This window comes from Cannabis sativa, chromosome 4 (assembly GCF_029168945.1).
Source record: "Cannabis sativa cultivar Pink pepper isolate KNU-18-1 chromosome 4, ASM2916894v1, whole genome shotgun sequence".
Lineage (NCBI taxonomy): Eukaryota > Viridiplantae > Streptophyta > Magnoliopsida > Rosales > Cannabaceae > Cannabis > Cannabis sativa.
In genome coordinates, this window is record NC_083604.1 from 11,315,693 (window position 1) to 11,337,502 (window position 21,810).

Below are 21,810 nucleotides of genomic sequence, written 5' to 3' on the forward strand. Positions count from 1 at the left end.
TTTTAATTATTCTATAAATATATACTTAGAAATTCTGCATTAATGGAATAATTAAAATTAAATATTAAATATAAACTTGGTTGGAAAATCACATTTAATTTAATTTAAATTTATTTTGCAACAAAATTTCAGTAGCAAAATTATTATATTTTTAAGTACTAAAGTTGTATTTGTTACCAATTTTAAAGTGATTTGCTACCAAAATGTAGTAGCAAAAAAGTTTTAGTAGTCTTTCAAAGTAATTATTTTGCTACTAGATTAGATATTTTTTGCTACAAAAATATTAGTAGCAAATTTGCTACAAATTGTCTTGGTAGCAAAAAACTTTGAGCAACGGAGTATTAGGTACGAAGTAGCCACCAAAAAAAGTTAGTAGCAAAAAGTTTAATAGCTACTAAATATGTATTATTTGCTACCAAATTTGTGGTAGCTGAATATCTTTTTTTTTTGTAGTGTTCCTTTGGGCAATACGGATGTGATTTTGCGCGTACAATGGTTAAATACTCTATAGAAGACCACCCATCATTGGCAAGAGCACACCATGGAATTTAATCTCGGTAATAAATAGGTGGTTTTGCAAGGGGATCCCACCTTTCACAAAACACTAGTTTCATTGAAGACCCTGATGGCGACCTTGCAATCTAAAAAAATTGGTGTTTGGGTGGAGTTAGGCCATACGATTGTTATGGCAGCAGGGGAGGAACCTTCCGGAGTAATCTCTGCTCTGTTGCAGCGATATGTGGCAGTGTTTGCTGAACCCCGGGCTCTACCACCACCTCGATAGCATGATCATGCTATTACCTTACGGTCGGACGCAACCTCAGTTAGTGTGCGACCGTATCGTTACCCCCAGATAACTAAGGATGACATTGAGCAATTGATTGGCCAAATGTAAGGCACAAAGATTATACAAGACAGCAACAGCCCCTTCTCGAGTCCAGTGTTGTTAGTCAAGAAGAAAGACGGTAGTTGGCGGTTCTGTGTGGACTAACGTGCCCTCAATCGGGCCACCATTCCAGATAAGTTTCCCATACCAGTAATTGATGAACTATTGGATGAATTACATGGTGCTCAAGTATTCTCTAAAATTGATATGCGCTCAGGTTATCACCAAATTAGAGTGCGACCAGAGGATGTTCATAAGACCACATTTCGCACTCATGAGGGCCACTACGAGTTTTCAGTCATGCTGTTTGGTCTTTCCAATGCTCCAGCCACCTTCCAATCCCAAATGAACGCGATCTTCAAGCCTTGGCTGCGAGAGTGTGTATTGGTGTTCTTTGATGACATTCTCGTTTATAGTCTCGACGAAGTTACACACTTGCAGCACCTTGAACTCGTGCTTCAAATACTCAAGCTTTAGTTTTTTGCTAATATGAAGAAGTTTTCCTTCGGGCAGCGGTGGATTGAGTACTTGGGACATGTTGTGAGTGGCCAAGAGGTTGTAGTGGAAGATACAAAGATTAAAGCCATGTTAGATTGGCCTTTACCCACCTCGATTAAAGCATTACGTGGGTTCCTTGGCCTTACGGGTTGCTACCATAAGTTCGTCAATAATTATGGTTCCATTGCTCGGCCTTTGACAGATCAATTGAAGAAAGACAATTTCGCGTGGTCCACGGCAACCACAGATGCCTTCAACTCTCTAAAGACAGCTATGACTACGATTCCCGTGTTAGCCCTTCCAAATTTTACTAAGCCATTTGTCGTTGAAGCGGATGCCTCCGACTATGGTCTTGGGGCCGTTTTGATGAAAGAAGGGCACCCTATTGCTTATTATAGCCTGGTTTTGAAACCCCGAGCTCAACTTAAGTCCATATATGCGAAGGAGTTAATGGCCATCGTGTTGGCTGCCCTTAAGTGGCGATCGTACCTACTAGGCCACCATTTTATCGTCCGCACCGATCAACCAAACTTGAAGTTTCTTTTGGAGCAGAGATTGGTGACCCCAGAACATCAAAAATGGCTGGTCAAACTTTTGGGGTACGGTTTTGATATCCACTATCAACCGGGGGTGGGCAACCGAGCTGCGGATGCTTTATCTCGGGTGCAGCCATTAGATTGCTTCGTCCTTACCACCACTACAAGGCTAGATTGGGTGGTAGTTGAGCAAGAAATCAAGCAAGATCCCCTCCACTCTCGTGTGGTGGCTGACTTGGAACAAGGGAAAGAAGTTTGGGGTTTTACTTTTGAAAAGCAACGCTTGTTATATCGGAAAAGGCTTGTCTTGGCTGCCACTTCTTCCTTGATTCCACATTTCCTACGGGAATACCATAGCTCTCCCATTGGAGGTCATTCTGGAGAGTATCGGACTCACCTACGCCTTCAGGGAGACGTTTACTGGGTGGGTATGAAAGCTCAAGTGGGGGACTTTGTTCGCTCTTGTGATGTGTGCCAACAGAACAAACATCTCGCCATGTCTCTGGGGGGCTATTGCAGCCTTTAGAACATCCTGCCCAAGTTTGGGAGGATTTGACAATGGATTTCATTGAGGGGCTGCCGAAATCAGAAGGGGTTGATACCATCTTAGTGGTTCTGGATCGTTTGAGTAAATACAGTCACTTTATCGCCCTCAAACTGTTGGGTTTTATGCCCTAAATAAAACTCATTTCAATATAATTAGATTTACTTATTAATATAGATCAGAAATAACATTTAATGTTGCATGGTTCACATGATTTATTTCATGATTATATGTACATAATGTATGAATTCATCTGAAACCCTTTTTCACATACTTGATCCTGTTTATTGTGTTGTCAACACTTTGGAAAGTAAACATGACTATGTGAATAAAGTTTCCGAGATTTATCAGACACAGGGTTTTACTGATATGATAATCTACAACAGAGTTTACTTGCATTTGGAGAAATGCTATGTTCTTTCCAGAGCATTGGTTAAAGTAAAGCTCAGGTTGGGTGCAAGGAGTATGCATCGGAAGGGACCGATGTTGAACTTTGACTTAAATTTATTAAACTTGCCGTAATATCTATTCAAGTCAATATCGCCTAGTTGATGCTAGATCAAATGATCTTAATCCTGTTATGATTAGGCTCAATCTCAAGAGGTTATTCGTGTTCTTTGATTTGTTAGTTAAGCCTACTTTTGGGTCAGGGTGATACGTACATTTTGGGAACACGGTAATGCAATTGAGTGGCAGCGCTCACATAAACATGGAATCTATAGCTTCTATCTGGCGAATAGTAAGTAAAGGATGATCTCCTTCGAGCTTGACCAAACGAAAATAAATCGTGGAGTACTCATTTCACATAAGCTGAAATATCATTTATACTGGGTTAAGTGTTTTAAGGATAAAATACATTGTAGGGTGTAACGGTAATCTAATCCCTTTACAGTGTAGATCATTCATATAGAGGATCATTGATCAAATTAGGATTATAACAATGGATAACTAATGATGTGTCTATATGGTGGAACATATAGAGCATTCTATATACTGAGAGTGCAATTCTAAGTTCTATGCGTGGATTCAACGAAGAATTAATAAGTCAGTGAATTTAGGTTATAAATTCTTGATCTGCTTATTGGAAGCTCGGTTATATAGACCCATGGTCCCCCCACTAGTTGAGATAATATTGCTTGTAAGACTCATATAATTGGTTTTGATTAATCAATTATAATTCTCAAATTAGACTATGTCTATTTGTGAATTTTTCAATAAGTAAGGGCGAAATTGTAAAGAAAGAGTTTTAGGGGCATATTTGTTAATTATGATACTTTGTATGGTTCAATTTATAAATCTGATAAATGACAATATTATTTAATAATTATTTATAGTTATTAAATAGTTAGAATTGACATTTAAATGGTTGAATTAGAAAATTGGCGTTTTTGAGAAAATGAGATGCAGAAATGATAAAACTGTAAAATTGCAAAAAGTGAGGCTCAAATCCACATTGTATAGGGCCGGCCACTTTTAAAGGATTTATCTTCTGATATTTTCATTATTTTAATGCCAAATAATTCAAACCTAACCCTAGTGGAATGCTATAAATAGATAGTGAAGGCTTCAGGAAATTTACACTTAACATTCTGATTTCCTTCAGAGAAAAACTTGGGCCTTCTCTCTCTATTCCTAGCCGCCACCTTCTTCTCTTTCTTCTTCCTTGAAATTTTGAAATCTCTTAGTGATTAGAGTAGTGCCCACACACAGCAAGTGATACCTCAATCATAGTGAGGAAGATCGTAAAGAAAGACTTTCAACAAGAAGGAGTTTCAGCACTAAAGAAGGAGAGAAAGAGATCCAGGTTCAGATATTGATAATGCTTTGCTACAGAAAGGAATCAAGGGCTAGATATTCGAACGGAAGGAATCATATTATTCCGCTGCACCCAATGTAAGGTTTCTAATACTTTATATGTGTTTATTTCATAATCGTTTTAGAAGTTCATATTTAGGGTGTTAAACAACATACTTGTGAGTAGATCTAAGATCCTGGTAAAATAATTTCCAACAACTGGCCTCAGAGCCATGGTAATTGATTTGCTTGCAAGAAATTTGGACTTAAAACGATTTGTTTGTGTTTTGGATGGTATCATGTTGTTTTGAGTGTTGTTTGATGATTGATTAATGTTTGTGAATTTTCGTGAAAAATAATTCAATATCTGTTTCTGGAATTATTTTTATTGGATAGTATGGAAAAAATTAAGTAATTTACCTTTTTACAGAACTCAATTTCGATTTAATTTGAATTAGTTATGATTTTTTGAAGTTCTGGAAAAAATCAGAGTCGTGCAACAGGGACACGCGCGCGGAAATCATGCTGCCTTCCCCCTGCGCCGTGTTTCCTCGCCCGTGCAACCCTATTAGCGGGCGTGGACAGTATGCACAGCATACTGTCCGTACAGCTTGCATTTTTTTTGTTTTTCTTCGATTTTTCATGCTATTTCGTGGATTTAAGTTCCGATTTTTTGTGTAGTTTTGTATTTAGACATTTACTATTCCTATTTCCATTCTAAATATCATAATTAAATTAATTTATTTATTTTTAAATTAATTCATGATATTAGTGTAATTTGAATTTGAAAATAGTAAATATCTATCTTTTTTGCTTAATTATCTATCTTATTTTTAAATTTGATTATATCTTATCTTATTTTTAAATTTAAGGTCAGATTTTAAATTTTAAATTAAATATTTTTTTTTTAAATAACTTGAGCTTATTTAAATTTAAAATAAGATAACTATAATCATGTAATTTTAAATAGAAATAAGATATTTTGCTAACTTTTAAATTTTGTTATTTTATTTAAATTAAATCATAAAATCTGAAAAAGATATTAATTTATCTTTTTTATTTTTATTGAATATTTATTTTATAAAATACATTAAATTTTAAAAGTAGTTAGCAAATTTTGAAATGATATTTAGGTTAGTTGAAACCTAGTTTTTCAAAATTGTAGGTTTAATTTTAAATATTATTTTTTTTAATTTCGAAAATATATAAATATTTTATTTAAAATTCAAAAATTAAATATTTTTTTTTAATTATTTTTCGAAATTTAATTATATAAAATTAAATAAATCCTACATCCAACTATCCAGCTAACCTTGTTGCAGGAGTATGTGTTTTAGCTTGTTTGTAAGTTTTTAAAACCTATTATTGCTTGATTGCAAATAGCCATGGTTAACTTGTTGACAGATCCAATGATCTGATTTTAACTCATGGCTCCCTTGGTCAAGTAAATAATTTGTAACAGGTAATTTTCACAATCTTCTTTCATCTGTGTATGACCTAGCAACATGATAGGATCCATCCAAATTGTGTGCCTGTGTGAGCGTATATGTTTAATTTTGTTATAGATGCATATAGGTTGTTGTTGCTAAATAAAATATCATAGTTTTTGATAGATTTTATTTAGGCCCATTTAGTTTTTGGGCCTATTCAATTAATAACAGTTGTTCATTTTAAGGTTAAATTCCTCTCTTTTGGGCCTTGTGTGAGAGTTGGGAGCCATAGAAGTGGGTACGACATACTGAACCCAGCACCCCGTCACATGAACTACCCCAATTGTGAAGGTCCATTTGCCTGATTTGAATAACTGTACTAGGTTAATTAAATTAGTTTGACCTAATAAAATTGATTAGCAACATAATTAATTTTATTTTGAAATTAATTTAAGAAAACCATAGTTTAAAGAATTTTATTCTAAGCTAAACTATATGTATTTTCTTGTATTGAATTAAATATAGAATTATAACCAACTAGATTCTTAATTTGAATTTTTCATTAAATATTCCTATTTAAGTTGAATATTAGTTATCACTAACTAATCAACTTAAATCTGAATATCTTTTGAATTTCAAATTTCAAAATTAAGTTGAGGAATTTTAGGAATTGGTTATTAAGATTCTTTAGATATTTTTTAAGTTGATATTTTTTCAAATATTAACTTAAAATGGAATATTTTCAAATTAAGTGGTTACAACTTAATTTTTGATATTTAGTTAAATTTAAATTTGAAAATATTTAAGTTATAGATTTTTTCTAATACAACTTAAATTAGATATTTTTTCAAATTTTGTGGAAAAGATAATTAGTCAAATAAGATATTTTCTAGATAGTTATTTCTAGACTAATTATTATTTCTAATATTAAATAGGAAAATATTATACATTGTGAAATTAATTATTTAAATAATTAATTTTGGTACAATTTATTTTAAGTATATTGTTTCCTAGTATTAAACTAGAGATTAATAATTAAGCCTTCTCTACACTTAATTATTTATGTCTTGAATTTAATACATTTAATTAAATTGAAAATTAAATATCTAAGTTGATTTTCATCATGATACTTAAATATTTCTTTTTCATGACACTTAATTAAATAGAAAATTATTTTTAGTTGAAATTTATTTTTTCAACTTAAATTTAAATAATTTTCAAAATATATATTTTTTCTTTATTTTATTAATCAATTTTCGAAATTGCATTTCATAATGCAAGATGATTTTGAATTTATCTTGAAAAAAAGATTAAGTTGTAAATTAATTATTTATTTTAATTAATTCTTGGACCAACTTAAATCAATGATTTTTTCATTTATTGATTAATTTAAAATAAATGAAGTAAAATATATTTAATTAGAAATTGAATTAATTAGTCAAAGGAAAATCTAGATAGGTGATATTTTTGCTTGAAGTATTTTTCTAAGTAGTTATTATTTAAGTATTTCGAAATTATAAAGTCATTATACTTGCTTTTTCAAAATACAATAAATATATTCTCATGAAAATTTATTTTGAGTTGCAAATTAATTTAAATTAATACATCTTAAATAATTTTCTTAATATTTATATATCAAAATTAATACTGAGATGGAAATAATTTAATTTATTTCAATCACCATCTAAGTATAATTTTATAAATATTAAATTAAATTCTAATTTAGAATTTTAATTCTAAATTCGATATTTAATGAATATATTTTATTATAAATAATAATAAAAATACATTTTAAAGAATGAGCTTTATTATTAAGATATTCGATCTTCATTGTTGGTCTTACAACAGTTAAATGTTTTCAATATAACCTCGAGACGCTAGACTTTGTCTCCCTTATGGATGGTTATTCGTTGAACGCATTTAACACCGTAAGATCTCATTTGATAAGTGTTTTGTAAGTTTTCGTCTCTATTAGACTCTCCCCTACGGTAACTACTTAGAAGATAAACTTATAAAACATGAAACAATGGTGGAAGCTCATAAAATGAGAATAACCTTGACTCTCGCTTATTCATTTCGAATTAGCTCCATAACATATCATTGAATGAATGCTCTATAAATCATTTAATGTCATTCTATTTTTTCTCTTAAGAAATTGAATGACATTTTTGATTATTTTCCCAAAATTCTATTCCACAATGATATAAGTCCTCAATCTTAGAAATCTCCTACTTGTATGGGCAAGTCTGACATAGAGTTTAAATTAGTAGTGGTGGTCCAAGAAAGAATTACTCATTATATTTGGTATAAATTAAGTCTTTCACTTTAATTTTAGATTCCAAACAGAAATTTTCTTATATTTCTAATTCCAGGATGCAATACAGTTACACTTTCACAAGTGTTTAATATCCATATTCTATCAATGGATGCAAACTGTATGGAATATGAGTTTAGTATTCTGTGACCAAGATCCACTTGCACTATTCTAATAACTCTTTGATGTAACTAAACCTAAGTCATCAAAAATACACAACCACATTTTTATAAATCTATGGCATTTGTGTCTTGTTCATAGTGGTTTTGACAAGATCAATCTCTGCAAAGAGTTAATATGCCTATATCCACTGAAAGTTGTTCATCTCATTCATAGATGGATGTACATTCAGGGGTGGATATGAGTTTTTCATTGTGTTCTTAAAACGATCACTCTAGATTATACCTTATGCAAAGAAATTTGAAATGTTTAAAAATTTCATAAATTTCTAGCAATGGTTAAAACCATTAAGGTAAGTGGTTAAAGATCTTGCGAACTGATAGGGGTGAAGAAATAGTTAGTATATATACAGTTCAAAGATCATTAAATTGATTTTTGAATTATATCCAAACTTACCTCCCTAGAAATTTCGATTTGCATATTAATGATTAGTTACTAGTCGTTGCCTAAATCCTTCTATGGTAATACAATTTCAGAATGATGTAATGGTTGTATACTTAATGTAAATCATTACTACATTCATTGATGACTTAATCAAAATCTTAAGAAAAGCTAGAACTGTTAACCATGGTTTGCATGTTTGTTAGCTATTCTAAGTGATTAGGGATGGACCATCCCATAGTCAATAGATAAGAAAGTGTTTGTTTAAACAAATACTACTTTTCTAAGATAATGACTAAGTCTGAAAATAAAGTAGAAAATAAAGGAGATATTTTTCTTGATTCCAAAAGTGTTCTATCATCTTCTTTGGCATATGATGATCCCACTGCCTCTGTTGTTTTGACACAACCGAAGAGGTTAATACCATTTAGTTTTCTTAGACATAATTCACGGTACCTTGTCGTAGTGGGAGAGTTTCTAGGAAATCACCTTCTTATGACTTGGAAGACACTAGTGATTAAAATCTATTGTGAGTTTAAACAAGTAATGAATTGTCAAGATAAGAAACTAAGAAGAAAGCTAAGAGAACTATAGTTTGATCCATTCACATGGAGTAACATAAAAGGAAATTTTCGTGTATAAGTCTATTCAATGGACTTAACAAGACAACCTGTTCCTAGTATTATAGGTTTGAGTTTATCTAAACCTATGGCTTATGATATACCTGGTAATTACTTACTCTAATGCAAGCAACTTACTTTAGTAAGATGCTGAAGCATTTTCTTTCTAATGGCAATCTATAGAAGCTTCTCGACTTCTAGGCATAGATTTTATTTATCAAAGAAAAAGTCTCAACTATTCCAGAAAAGATAAAGTCATGAAAGAATTTCTTATATCAACAGTGAGAGGTCTCAGATATGCTTTAGTATGCTTTGGACCAGACACCTGCTGTTGAGTGGGAGTAATGAGTAGGTATCAGATTAATCCAGGAGAAGAACATTGGAAGACAATCAAGTAAATCTTAAGATTAAGAAGATAAACTATATGTTAGTCAATAAGGGTGTATTTAAAACTCTTAGACTACACCACATCAGATTTCGAGATTTGCCTTTGTGCTAGAAAATATTTCTAATAAGATGGTGATTACTCTGGGGGTGGAATAGTGATTTTGGAGAAGTGTAAAAACCTATCTGAAGTCTCTAGGTCTACCAGAAAGGGACTGAATGTTAAAGTTGCAGGAAAGGTACTTATTCAGTCTAAGGAAAGTTCTATACATTTTTGGCACCATTCCAAATTGCCTTAACTACTAGTGTTAATTTCCTGATTAACAAAAAGTAGTTGCCAAAGGTATAGAATCCAGTATCCCAAAAAGAGTAGACATATAGAGAGGAATTTCACATTATCAATAATTTTGTGATTAAGGAAGAGTAATGGTGGAGAAAAGATTGTGTTTAATTCAACATTTCAGATCCTATTACGAGGAGTTTACTACTACTACACTTGATTTGTATATCAAGGTGATGAGATTATTTGAAATGCACTTTTTGTTTTATATTAGTGCAAGTGGGAGTTTGTTGGGTTTTATGCCCTAAATAAAACTCATTTCAATATAATCAGATTTACTTATTAATGTAGATCAGAAATAACATTTAATGTTTCATGGTTCACATGATTTATTTCATAATTATATGTACATAATGTATGAATTCATCTGAAACCCTTTTTCACATACTTGATCCTGTTTATTGTGTTGTCAACACTTTGGAAAGTAAACATGACTATGTGAATAAAGTTTCCTAGATTTATCAGACATAGGGTTTTACTGATATGATAATCTACAACAGAGTTTACTTGCATTTGGAGAAATGCTATGTTCTTTCCAGAGCATTGGTTAAAGTAAAGCTCAGGTTGGGTGCATGGAGTATGCATTGGAAGGGACCGATATTGAACTTTGACTTAGATTTATTAAACTTACCGTAATATCTATTCAAGTCAATATCGCCTAGTTGATCCTAGATCAAATGATCTTAATCCTGTTATGATTAGGCTCAATCTCAAGAGGTTATTCGTGTTCTTTGATTTGTTAGTTAAGCCTACTTTTGGATCAGGGTGATATGTACATTTTGGGAACACGGTAATGCAATTGAGTGGGAGCGCTAACATAAATATGGAATCTATAGCTTCTATCTGGCGAATAGTAAGTAAAGGATGATCTCCTTCGAGCTTGACCAAACGAAAATAAATGGTGGAGTACTCATTTCACATAAGCTGAAATATCATTTATACGGGGTTAAGTGTTTTAAGGATAAAATACATTGTAGGCTGTAACGGTAATCTAATCCCTTTACAGTGTAGATCATTCATATAGAGGATCATTGATCAAATTAGGATTATAACAATGGATAACTAATGATGTGTCTGTATGGTGGAACATATAGAGCATTCTATATACTGAGAGTGCAATTCTAAGTTCTATGCGTGGATTCAACGAAGAATTAATAAGTCAGTGAATTTAGGTTATAAATTCTTGATCTGCTTATTGGAAGCTCGGTTATATAGACCCATGGTCCCCCCACTAGTTGAGATAATATTGCTTGTAAGACTCATATAATTGGTTTTGATTAATCAATTATAATTCTCAAATTAGACTATGTCTATTTGTGAATTTTTCACTAAGTAAGGGCGAAATTGTAGAGAAAGAGTTTTAGGGGCATATTTGTTAATTATGATACTTTGTATGGTTTAATTAATAAATATGATAAATGACAATATTATTTAATAATTATTTGTAGTTATTAAATAGTTAGAATTGACATTTAAATGGTTGAATTAGAAAATTGGCGTTTTTGAAAAAATGAGATGCAGAAATGATAAAACTGCAAAATTGCAAAAAGTGAGGCCCAAATCCACATTGTATAGGGCCGGCCACTTTTAAAGGATTTATCTTCTGATATTTTCATTATTTTAATGCCAAATAATTCAAACCTAACCCTAGTGGAATGCTATAAATAGATAGTGAAGGCTTTAGGAAATTTACACTTAACTTTCTGATTTCCTTTAGAGAAAAACCTGAGCCTTCTCTCTCTATACCTAGCCGCCACCTTCTTCTCTTTCTTCTTCCTTGAAATTTCGAAATCTCTTAGTGATTAGAGTAGTGCCCACACACAGCAAGTGATACCTCAATCATAGTGAGGAAGATCATGAAGAAAGACTTTCAACAAGAAGGGGTTTCAGCACTAAAGAAGGAGAGAAAGAGATCTAGGTTTAGATATTGATAATGCTTTGCCACAGAAAGGAATCAAGGGCTAGATATCTGAACGGAATGAGTCATATTATTCCGCTGCACCCTATGTAAGGTTTCTAATACTTTATATGTGTTTATTTCATAATCGTTTTTGAAGTTCATATTTAGGGTGTTAAACAACATACTTGTGAGTAGATCTAAGATCCTGGTAAAATAATTTTCAACACAAACATCCTTTTACAGCCCACACAGTTGCTGAAGCCTTCCTTAACCATGTGGTCAAGTTGTATGGGATTCCTCGTACCATAGTTTCTGATCGAGACCGGGTGTTTCTCAGTCATTTTTGGGCTGAGTTATTTCGCCTCCAGGGTACTGAACTCCGCTATAGTACCGCCTACCACCCTCAAACTGATGGCCAATCAGAGGTGGTCAATCGCTTCCTCGAAACTTACCTTCGTTGCTTGGCCTCTGATCAGTCCAAGGCATGGGCAAAGTGGTTATCTTGGGCAGAATATTGGTACAATACCACTTGCCACTCCTCCTTGGGATGTACCCCATTCAAGGTGTTATATGGCCGCGACCCGCAGGCCGTAATTCGCTATTCGAAAGGGTCTACTTCTGTTCTTGCACTCGAACAGTATTTGGAAGAGCGTGATGGGTTCTTGGATGACCTCAAAATGCACTTGCTACATGCCCAACACAAGATGAAGGCAGCAGCCGATTCTTCTCGGCGCCATGTGGAATTTGCAGTCGGGGACCGTGTCTTCCTTAAGCTCTGCCCTTACAGACAGAAGTCCTTAGCCATACGGAAGAATGAGAAGCTATCTGCTCGTTTCTACGGGCCCTTTACTGTTCTGAAACGGATTGGAGCAGTGGCTTATCGTTTGGATCTCCCCACGTCCTCCGCGGTTCACCCCGTCTTCCATGTGTCACAACTCCGCGCCGTAGTAGGTACGGCTCATTCCTCTCCTACAATTTCGCCTACACTGACTGTCGATTTGGAATTGTTGGTCGAGTCTGCTGAACTTTTGAATGTTCGTCAACGCCGTACACCTACGGGAGCTCCTGTCGAAGTGTTGATTCACTGGAAGGATTTGCCTCTTTTTTAAGCTACTTGGGGGAAGTTCGACACCATTTCTGCTCAGTTTCCAAACTTCAACCTTGGGGACAAAGTTCGAGATTTTTTTTGGGGGGGGGGGGGGGGGAGGGGGATAAATGATGCGCATCTCAGGCCTCCAATTAGGCTCGCTTATGCTAGAAGGGGTAAATAATGTAAAACCAATGATGAGTTGGCATAGGAAGGAGTATTTTGGTAAATGTTATTAGTGGTGAGCTACCTTTTGTATTGAGGGTGAGTGTTTGGATTGGGTATGCAATTTGTAAAGAGATAATTCTCTTCTGCATCAAGGGAGAGCTTCCTTGGCTCTCTGCCTTGTGTCGGGAATTGTCTCCTTTTCCATTTTATTCAATAACAGCTCCCACATTACCTATATCCTTCTGTGTTTACTGTTTTATTAATGTTATTGTTGTTGATTGTTGGAAGTTGTAGGTGCTCATCACAAATAGACCCTAAAAAGAACTCAGCTACTTGATCAAACATATCTAATATATCTAGACACAACATAAACAAAAAAAAACTACAATATTACATTGCTATTAGGCAACATGGTGTGCCTAGATGCCTTTCTCATTGATTGTAAATGAGAGAAAAGTCCAAGGAGTTGATTTTTAAATACTAATATATGCACAAATTTGGAATGAATCATTGTTTCTTTCATTGATAACAGTCATAGCATCATCAATGATCTTGTGAATTGAAGAAACATTCCATTGGTTTGTATTTCACTTTTTCAAATCATTCACAGTATTTGGTACTTGATCTAGTTTGCTTTCGAGACATGCTTCTTGTAATATATTGTCTTGGGACAAAGATACTATTTTTTCCAGTCCTACTTTTCTTTTTTGCAGCACTTGCTAAGTTTTCCCCGTCGCTGATACAATCTTCCTTATTTTCCATGTTCAAATCTATTCGTCCTCCAAAAAATTCACAAGGAACATTCTTGGAAGTTGTAAGTGTATCCTTGTAAATATTATTAATGACCAAATCATAATCTGAATGTCCAAATGTTGACAGTAAAAGATCTCTTACTGTAGGCACGGGTAGATCAGTCAAAGGAAGCGGAGACAGACTGTTCGTGCATGTTCCTAAATTTATGTCCGACTCATCTGATGCACAAGTCCTTAATGACGCGCCTTGATTGGTACATTCTTTACCCAGACATTGAGCATACTCCTCCCAATTATGTGGAAAACCAAGCAGAAATTGATGGCATACCTATTCAATTAGTGCATTAAGAAATTAACTTTAATGTCAGATCTTCATACCAACGTACAAGAAGATCATTCATCAAACCAACGTAAAAATAAATAAATGGATGATAAGCATGTGGGCCTGGAATGAGAAGTTCAAGCCAAAAGTTTAAACTTATTTCATTATCTTCTTGAGAAAGACACGACAAAGAAATTCTTAAATAGGATAGGAAAACAAAAGAAGAGGAAAGGCCTTTGTCACAATTTAGAAGTAATAGCCTATAAGATTGATTATACATGAAGAAAATGGCAAGTATTAGTTCTAGTCAATTCCACTGGTCTGAGAAGCACCCCATAAGCCTTTTGGACACCTTTGCCACTACCAGCACCCGAAAACTCAATTTATTTAGTGAATCCACTAACGTCTAAAGGTTGGAAGGTAAAACAAATCTTAATTCATTCACTACTATTTCTTTCCCAATACACTTCTACTGAACAGTATACAAGAGAAAGCTAGCCAAAAACAAAAGTTAGTTGACACTGAAATACTCGCCAAAACTAGCACTTTCTCCTTTATTAAATCTAAAGCAAGAAAAAAAATTGTGAACCATGTGCAACAATGACTACATAGGGTAATATGATTTTTCAATAAGCTTGCTTAATGTGGTCATGATCATCAACCACCAAAAGAATGTATTGCTACACATTCAGCTAAAACGAAGAAATTACAAACCTCTGATGGAATTCCATTTTGATGAGTGCGGGTCATGTTTATTAAACCACTAATTTTAATTGTGAAGCCATCAGTTGTCTCCAAAACAGTGGTACTGTGCCTCTTGGAAATTGCTGCAGAGCTAAAGAATCTAACTCCTAGACCCCTGTAATATGAAACATACAAGTACTTTAACAACTAAAAGAAATTATAAAGATTTAAGAGTTAACACAATTTCTACATAAAAACAAGAAAGACTAATGAAGAAACAATCTCAGTATTCAAGTTAAAAAAATTCAAAAACATTGCCAGTGTTGCACTAGTCCACAAAGTTGAACTACGCTTAATCTTTACTTGCCAACAATTAGGTACAATGTTGTGGCATACACTAGTTCAAAATGAATTTCTTGAGTAGCATGACCCACAGCTTACGTACTAAGAACATCCAGAAATAATTGATTTATTCTCTCCATTTGATCTGGCAACAAACACACACACCACCCTGGAAACAAAACTGGATAGTGATCTCTTTCACAGAAAGAAAATATTCCATAGAGATTTGAGCAATCCCTTTGAGCATCTGTGCATAGAAGAGTAAAGCCTAAATCTTGAGACATCTCTTTCAGTTCAATCTAATTTTCTCATCATTTCCTACCTTGAACTTCACTAACAAACTATCCTTTCATGGGCTTCTTGCTTTCATTCTCTCTCTTGTTAGACTCTCACTGATTTTCAGCAACTGCATACCTACTTCCCTTTGGGAACCTCCAAAGCCACTTCATGAGTCCTAATTTTTATAAACATTGACAAAGTCTCAACAAAGCCTACCAATTTATTCAATTTCCAACTGGGTTTTCTTTTATTATCTTTCAAAAGCAGAAAATAATAATACTAAAAAAAAAAAAAAACAAAAGGGAGATAAATTGGACACTTTACCCTCTAGAAGCAGAGCCCCCAACAGCCAGGTCTTTGCCATTAGCCTTAATCAGCCACCAATCTTCCAAAAATACCTACACAATCGGAAACTTCAATGTTGAGAATTTTGGAGTGATGATTGATTAGAGAAAAAGTAATTCCCATTGGAATGTTGAGAAATCTTAAAACTGGTGAAGTAGGCAACGAAATCCTTACGGAGGAAATCTTGGAATAGGGCGACGACCAGGTGGAGGCGTTCATCAATCCAAATTTTGTCTCCGCTTCTTTCATTTTCGACTGTGGGATTTTCACAGTGGTATCCTCAACCTTCCTCAGCCGCCCACGGCCTTTTTTAGGTACAACCGCCTCTTTCAACGCACTAACTTCATGTTTCTGACTGTTCATGTTTCGACGCTGCCGGAGTTTCTCCTCCTAACTCACCATGGTTTGTGAGATGGAAGCTAAATAGAAAAACTCTAATTAAATCAATAAATTTACGTACTAAGGCACAACTCAACAACAAATGATAATAAACATTAAACTTGAAAAGTTTCTTGTTACTTAAAAAAACAATTAGAAAGCAGCTAATGTTTACACAACTCAATAGCAATTATCTAATTTAATTGGTTGTGAAAATCTCGGTTAACATTTATGATTAGCGCTCCTACTCAATTTTATTACTATGTTCTCAAGATATAAGCATTGGGCCGATCTAATTGGTTACCTTTAACGAACAACTTAAAGAACACAAATAATACATTTAAGCCAGAACTTAACCCTCTCAAGATTAAGATCTATTGAACTAAGATCAACTAAGTGATATAGACTTAGAAAGATATAACAATAAGTTTATGATATCTTATCCAATGTCAATATCGGTCTAGTTCGATGTATACTCCATACATCTGATACTAGTATACTTTGTCGATGCCCTTGAAAGGACATAACACTTATTCAAGGTGTAAGTAAACTTTATTGCTGATTTTCATGTCAGTGTAAATGCAATATATTGACAAATCACGGTACATAAACTTTGAAACATATAATTATGATTATTTTTCACTGTATTGACAATACTATAATCATGAATAATTATATGTTCTGGATTTAATAGAATTTATACATTAAACATATAATCATGAAAGAAATCATGTGAACCATGCAACATAAAATAATTTATGATCTTTTATTAATTAGTAAATTGATTATATTGAAATAAATTTTATTTAGGGCATAAAATCCCAACATTATGTTAGTTGGCTCGCAACAGATATAACTGTTGCATTACAGTTTCATCACAGTTGTCTTGAAGTTGACTTCTTCTTTTCCTTCTGGTCGTCAGAGTTGGAATTTTTTTTTATGCAAAGACACCTTCGACTTTCACTGGACGACGACCACCTTTAGCCACAAAATGAGCAAAATTAGAGTCATCATCGTCGATGAGTAGACGTTTTCCTTTAGCCTTGTTAGCAACTGATTTATGACCTATTTTTGAAGATTTTTTTTTTTTTTTTCAATAGAGATGGAGAAGCAGAGCCACGGGTAATCACCATTATATATATGAAATGAAAAATAATAAAAAAAATGATAAAGGATACAGTTAGAAGAAGAAGATGGCAAATGTTATTGATGGGAGGTGGTTTTCGTGAGTTTTGAACGTGGATTTCGAAAGGGTAATGATTGGAAGGTAGTTTTGAAATGAAAAACTGAGAAAGAAAAAGAAACTGAATGCCAAATTTGAAAATGAAAAATGAAAGAAAAAAGAGAAAAATTAAAAAGGCAAAGTTGATATTTGGGCTGAAATAAATGGATATGTGTAAGTGGTATTTTGGTACATAAAAGCTCATTACAAATAAAATTGTTACCCACACCTTATAGAGGTATTTTTGTAAATAAAATGTCAATTTATATTTTTGATGTAAAAATTTCTATTCTACAATATTATACATTTTATGTATCTTCTTTCCTTTCTTAGTTTCTTTCTCACTAAAGAGTAAAAAAAAAAAAGGCTTGTACCACATATTCTTAAACTATATAATTTTTAGTAAGTTAGTCCCCAAATTTTGTTTTTTTTGGCAAATTGGTCTCCAAACTATATAAGTTTTGGCAACTTAGTCTCCAAACATTATTTTTTAACAAAGTGATCCCCCAAACTCTTATTTCTTTAGTAACATTAAGTCTCCAGATATTAACATTTTTATTAATTTTTATTTATGTGACATACTTTAATTTATTTTTTTATGTTAAATTCTTTTTTATTTGAATACTTTAATAAACAATGATTATATAAATATTTTATTTTTATTTTTAAAGTACTTATATAATATATACTGTATAATTATAATAATATATTTTTTTAAAATATTTAAAATATATTTTATATATTATTAATAAGAAAACAGAGTATAAACACTAGCGGACTCATATAATGGCTAGAGAAAATTTTAGCCCCTCACATTTTTATATTTTAACATTTATAGTATATTTTATTATTGATTTATGAAAATGTATTATTATAATTTTAATAATTTTTAATTGTATAAATATATTTATTGATTATTTAAATTTTGCATTGGTAACAATTTAATAAAATTATTATTATTTAAGTCTTTTCAATTATTCTTTTCTTCTTATTATTTTAACATATTTGAAAAAATATGTATAAATAAAAAAAAATATTTATTTAATTTGCTAATATATTAATATAAAACTATTTAACATAAATAAATAAATAAATAAAATACTATCATTTAAGAGTGAGAACTTTATATTTTCAAGAAAATAAAAGTTTGTGAATCAATTTGCTAAAAAATAAAATTTAAAGATCAACTTACCAAAACTTATGAATTTTGGGATCAATTTGCCGAAAAATAAAATTTAAGTATCAACTTACTAAAACATGTATTATTTAAAGAACCTATTATACAAATATGCCAAAAAAATGAAAGACAATATTTTTCTTTTCTTTAGTTTCTCCCTACCAAATATAGCCAAAAGGTCGCTTAGTTACGGTTTAAAAAATTCAAGCAATATGAATATTCACTCCGATAAATAAATGAACTTGTTCAAAGATGAAACAACAAAACAAGATTCCTGTCATATGTATATTATGAACATTGACATAAAAAAATTACTACCAAAAACATTCTGTGTTTTTTGCCCCATTGGAATAATAATCTCCATTCTGACATTGTGGATTCTAGTGTAAATCATTCAAGTATTGGTACACACTTCCCAACCCAACATTTAAGATTTTTCAATTAAGAAAAAAAAATGTAACATGTCATTTACTTTTCTTAATGAAAAAAAAAGGTTCATGGCACCACTAGTTTCCGACCAAGATAAAACGTTACACATTACCTTGTTTACAAGAAGAAATGTCCGTACAGAAAAAATGAATAACAGAATAGTGACATCCCAAGTACTAGAAAGTATCTACATATGTCAACTATGTGAATTATCAATGTACAAACACATTCATGTAATTACTTCTTCCCCTTCCACCAACTGCACCTGTAAATAGTAGACATTAAACTCATCAAAATCTGCATAATTAGAGCTAAATAGAAACAGATCATTAATCAACCATATGATAAAACATTGTTCTTTAAAATCTCAATATTTTCTCAAATGACAGATGGATCATAGTCTTAACGAAACATGAAACAATGTAATTTGATGATGATAAGAGTAAACAATGTATCAACTCAGTCAATAATAGCATAATGCATCATTCAAAATCTTTTTACAAACAAATCCGATAACGAATTAAATTGATGAACTTACCTAGAACTGAAGTGGGTTCATCATTGTTTCCAAAGTTGAATTGAAAATTCTTCTGATTCTTAGAGCTGACCAAGTAATCATACTCTTTCCGTACAATAGGACCAAGCCCGGTATGCACATCTTTCCACATCTTCCTCTGTTCAACAATGTTCACAAACCTTAGGGCTTCCATTTCTGCCCTTGAATACATGCTCTTGCTTCTTTCTCCTTTCTTCACAACGACATTTTTCCTTCCTTTAGTCCTGCTTGGAGAGCCTCTTGCCACCTTTTTCTCAAGAAAGTCTATCTTTCTATTCTTGTTCACAAGACCCTTTGAGGATTTGGATGGAGCAACCGATTCCGTCTTCCTTCCAAGTTTGGGGACTGACATTGGTCCAATCAAGGCGGTTTCATCAACCACTTGAATCTCCAAAGAACATCTCGGATCTCCATTGATCATTTTCAAACGACTGCCCAATTCATTGTCGTTTCCCAAGAACTTGTTGTCGACAACTTTAACCTCATCTTGGAAACCAATTCTCAATTCATCACTCAATATAGAATCGCCTGCCATGAGAATCGAGGCTTCAATTTCCTCCAATGTCGGTTTCTTTCTTAAGAACTTGTTGTCGTTTCCGTATTCGAAGTCTTTAAAGGAATCAGAGAACGAGCTTTCTTTAAGGCAACCAAGATCAGAGACAAGACCCAGGTCGTGAATCACAGCAGATTCTTGAATGGTTTGTTCAGAATCAGATGACCCGGAGCTGGAATCAGTAGTTAGACAGTTTGAGGACACGAAATGGGTGGTTTCGTGGTATGGAACGATGTCGTTCTGGGAGTTGGAGTGAATTAATTCGCCTTGTTTGAGAGTGAAAACTTTCTCCAGAGATTGAGTATCTGCTTCCGTAACAGTAGAGTGAGAATCAGAGAGCTTCACATTGAAGCATGCAGTATCAGCCATGGCTCTACTAGAGAGAGAGAGAGAGAGAGAGAGAGAGAGAGAGAGAGAGAGAGAGAGAGAGAGAGAGAGTATGCAGGAATTTGTTGGAACGTTAGCTCTCGGTAGAACGCTTTATAAAGGTTTCCTCTCATAAATAGTGGAAGTAACTATCAGGGCCTTAAAAATAGTGAAATTACCTATTACGACAATTGTCCAATCAAGATCAAGAATTCAAGACAAGAAAGTTTAAAAACGATAGATTTTCTATTATGAATACAAGATACAATAAGGTGGTTATGCTCTCTTTATGCCTAAAGCATATTTTTCTAGATTGTGAGCTAAAACATTAGCTTCACGGACAAAATAGCTCGAATGAGAGGCATTTATGTCTTCAATAAGGTCTCGCACGAAGAGAATGTTTGCAAAGAAATTCGCAATCTGATTCAACGATGGCAATGTCAAAATGGTTGCCATTCCACCAATTGAGAGCATGCAATAGGGCATGCACTTTCATGATGGAAGTTAAGTGGCAACTATTCTAGGATTTTGCAATTGCTGAGGAGACTTCACCATCATTATTTCGAATTACCCAGGCGAGCCCAATCTTGTTTGAGATTTTGTCTTGTGTTGTATCCACCATGAGCTTTAGCATTGCGCAGGGTGGGGACAACCAGTGTACTGTTCTGTTGGTTTGCTGTTGTTGACTGTTTGTAGAGGGGTCTTTGATGCGACCTTGAATATTGATAGTGGACCAGTACTCATTTAGGTATGTTTCACTCTGTTATCTGCTTAGGGGCAGTAGTAACCCCTTGGTGCACATACATGTTCTTGCAGTGCCACAATTTCCACAAAATATAAAAATATAAAGGAAATTTTTTATATTGTTTCATAAAATAGTAAGAAGGGGTAAGTTTCCATACCTTCCGGATAGTTGAACAACGAAGTATACCATGCTCTAGAGTCCCATTGTGGTAGGCACAATGGGGACATTTTTCTTCCAAAGTGATTTGTCGTTTCAAGTGGGAAAGTTAAGAGAAGTAGCTGGTGGTTCCAAGCACCGCTAGGAGTTAAAATGTCAGACACTTTGTGTAGGTCAGGTTTGGTACAGAGAGTAGGAAGAAGTAAGGTGATACCAGGGATCCACTAATCCTACAAAATATGAGTTGATTGGCCATTTTTTATTTTCCATTTGAGTCCCTTTTTTAGGAGGGATTTACACTAAATGATGCTAGTCTAGACCAAGGAAGGACGGTAGCTGGTGGTGACATGGAGAAAAGGGATAGATGGGAAATAACGAGCCTTAAGAAGCTCGGAGCCAAGAGTGTTAGGATTTTTGAGGATTCTCTAAACTTGTTTAGCAA

General features: G+C 33.3%; 2 protein-coding genes across 2 annotated transcripts; both read right to left on the reverse strand.

Annotated features, from left to right (window-relative positions):
• Window positions 1-13,374: 13,374 nt before the first annotated feature.
• Window positions 13,375-16,405, reverse strand: LOC115715196 (uncharacterized). Its single transcript, XM_030644026.2, has 4 exons — window positions 15,961-16,405; window positions 15,766-15,839; window positions 14,851-14,995; window positions 13,375-14,142 (listed from the first exon to the last, which is right to left on the reverse strand). Exons 1-4 carry the CDS (start codon window positions 16,147-16,149, stop codon window positions 13,663-13,665), a joined length of 888 nt encoding a protein of 295 aa, XP_030499886.2. The 5' UTR covers window positions 16,150-16,405; the 3' UTR covers window positions 13,375-13,662.
• A 2,433-nt stretch (window positions 16,406-18,838) lies between these two features.
• Window positions 18,839-20,679, reverse strand: LOC115714961 (uncharacterized). The gene is made up of 2 exons (XM_030643727.2): window positions 19,531-20,679; window positions 18,839-19,257 (listed from the first exon to the last, which is right to left on the reverse strand). Exons 1-2 carry the CDS (start codon window positions 20,468-20,470, stop codon window positions 19,205-19,207), a joined length of 993 nt encoding a protein of 330 aa, XP_030499587.2. The 5' UTR covers window positions 20,471-20,679; the 3' UTR covers window positions 18,839-19,204.
• Between the last annotated feature and the right edge of the window lie 1,131 nt (window positions 20,680-21,810).

What these genes read in the sequence shown, in the direction of transcription:
- LOC115715196 (XM_030644026.2), bottom strand. Translation starts at nt 16,149, where the DNA reads ATGAACAGTCAGAAACATGAAGTTAGTGCGTTGAAAGAGGCGGTTGTA. An exon ending in CCTATTCCAAGATTTCCTCC is followed by an intron (nt 15,840 to 15,960) that starts GTAAGGATTTCG and finishes CCGATTGTGTAG; the next exon opens with GTATTTTTGGAAGATTGGTG. An exon ending in GGGGGCTCTGCTTCTAGAGG is followed by an intron (nt 14,996 to 15,765) that starts GTAAAGTGTCCA and finishes TTCATATTACAG; the next exon opens with GGGTCTAGGAGTTAGATTCT.
- LOC115714961 (XM_030643727.2), bottom strand. Translation starts at nt 20,470, where the DNA reads ATGGCTGATACTGCATGCTTCAATGTGAAGCTCTCTGATTCTCACTCT. An exon ending in TGAACCCACTTCAGTTCTAG is followed by an intron (nt 19,258 to 19,530) that starts GTAAGTTCATCA and finishes TACTATTTACAG; the next exon opens with GTGCAGTTGGTGGAAGGGGA.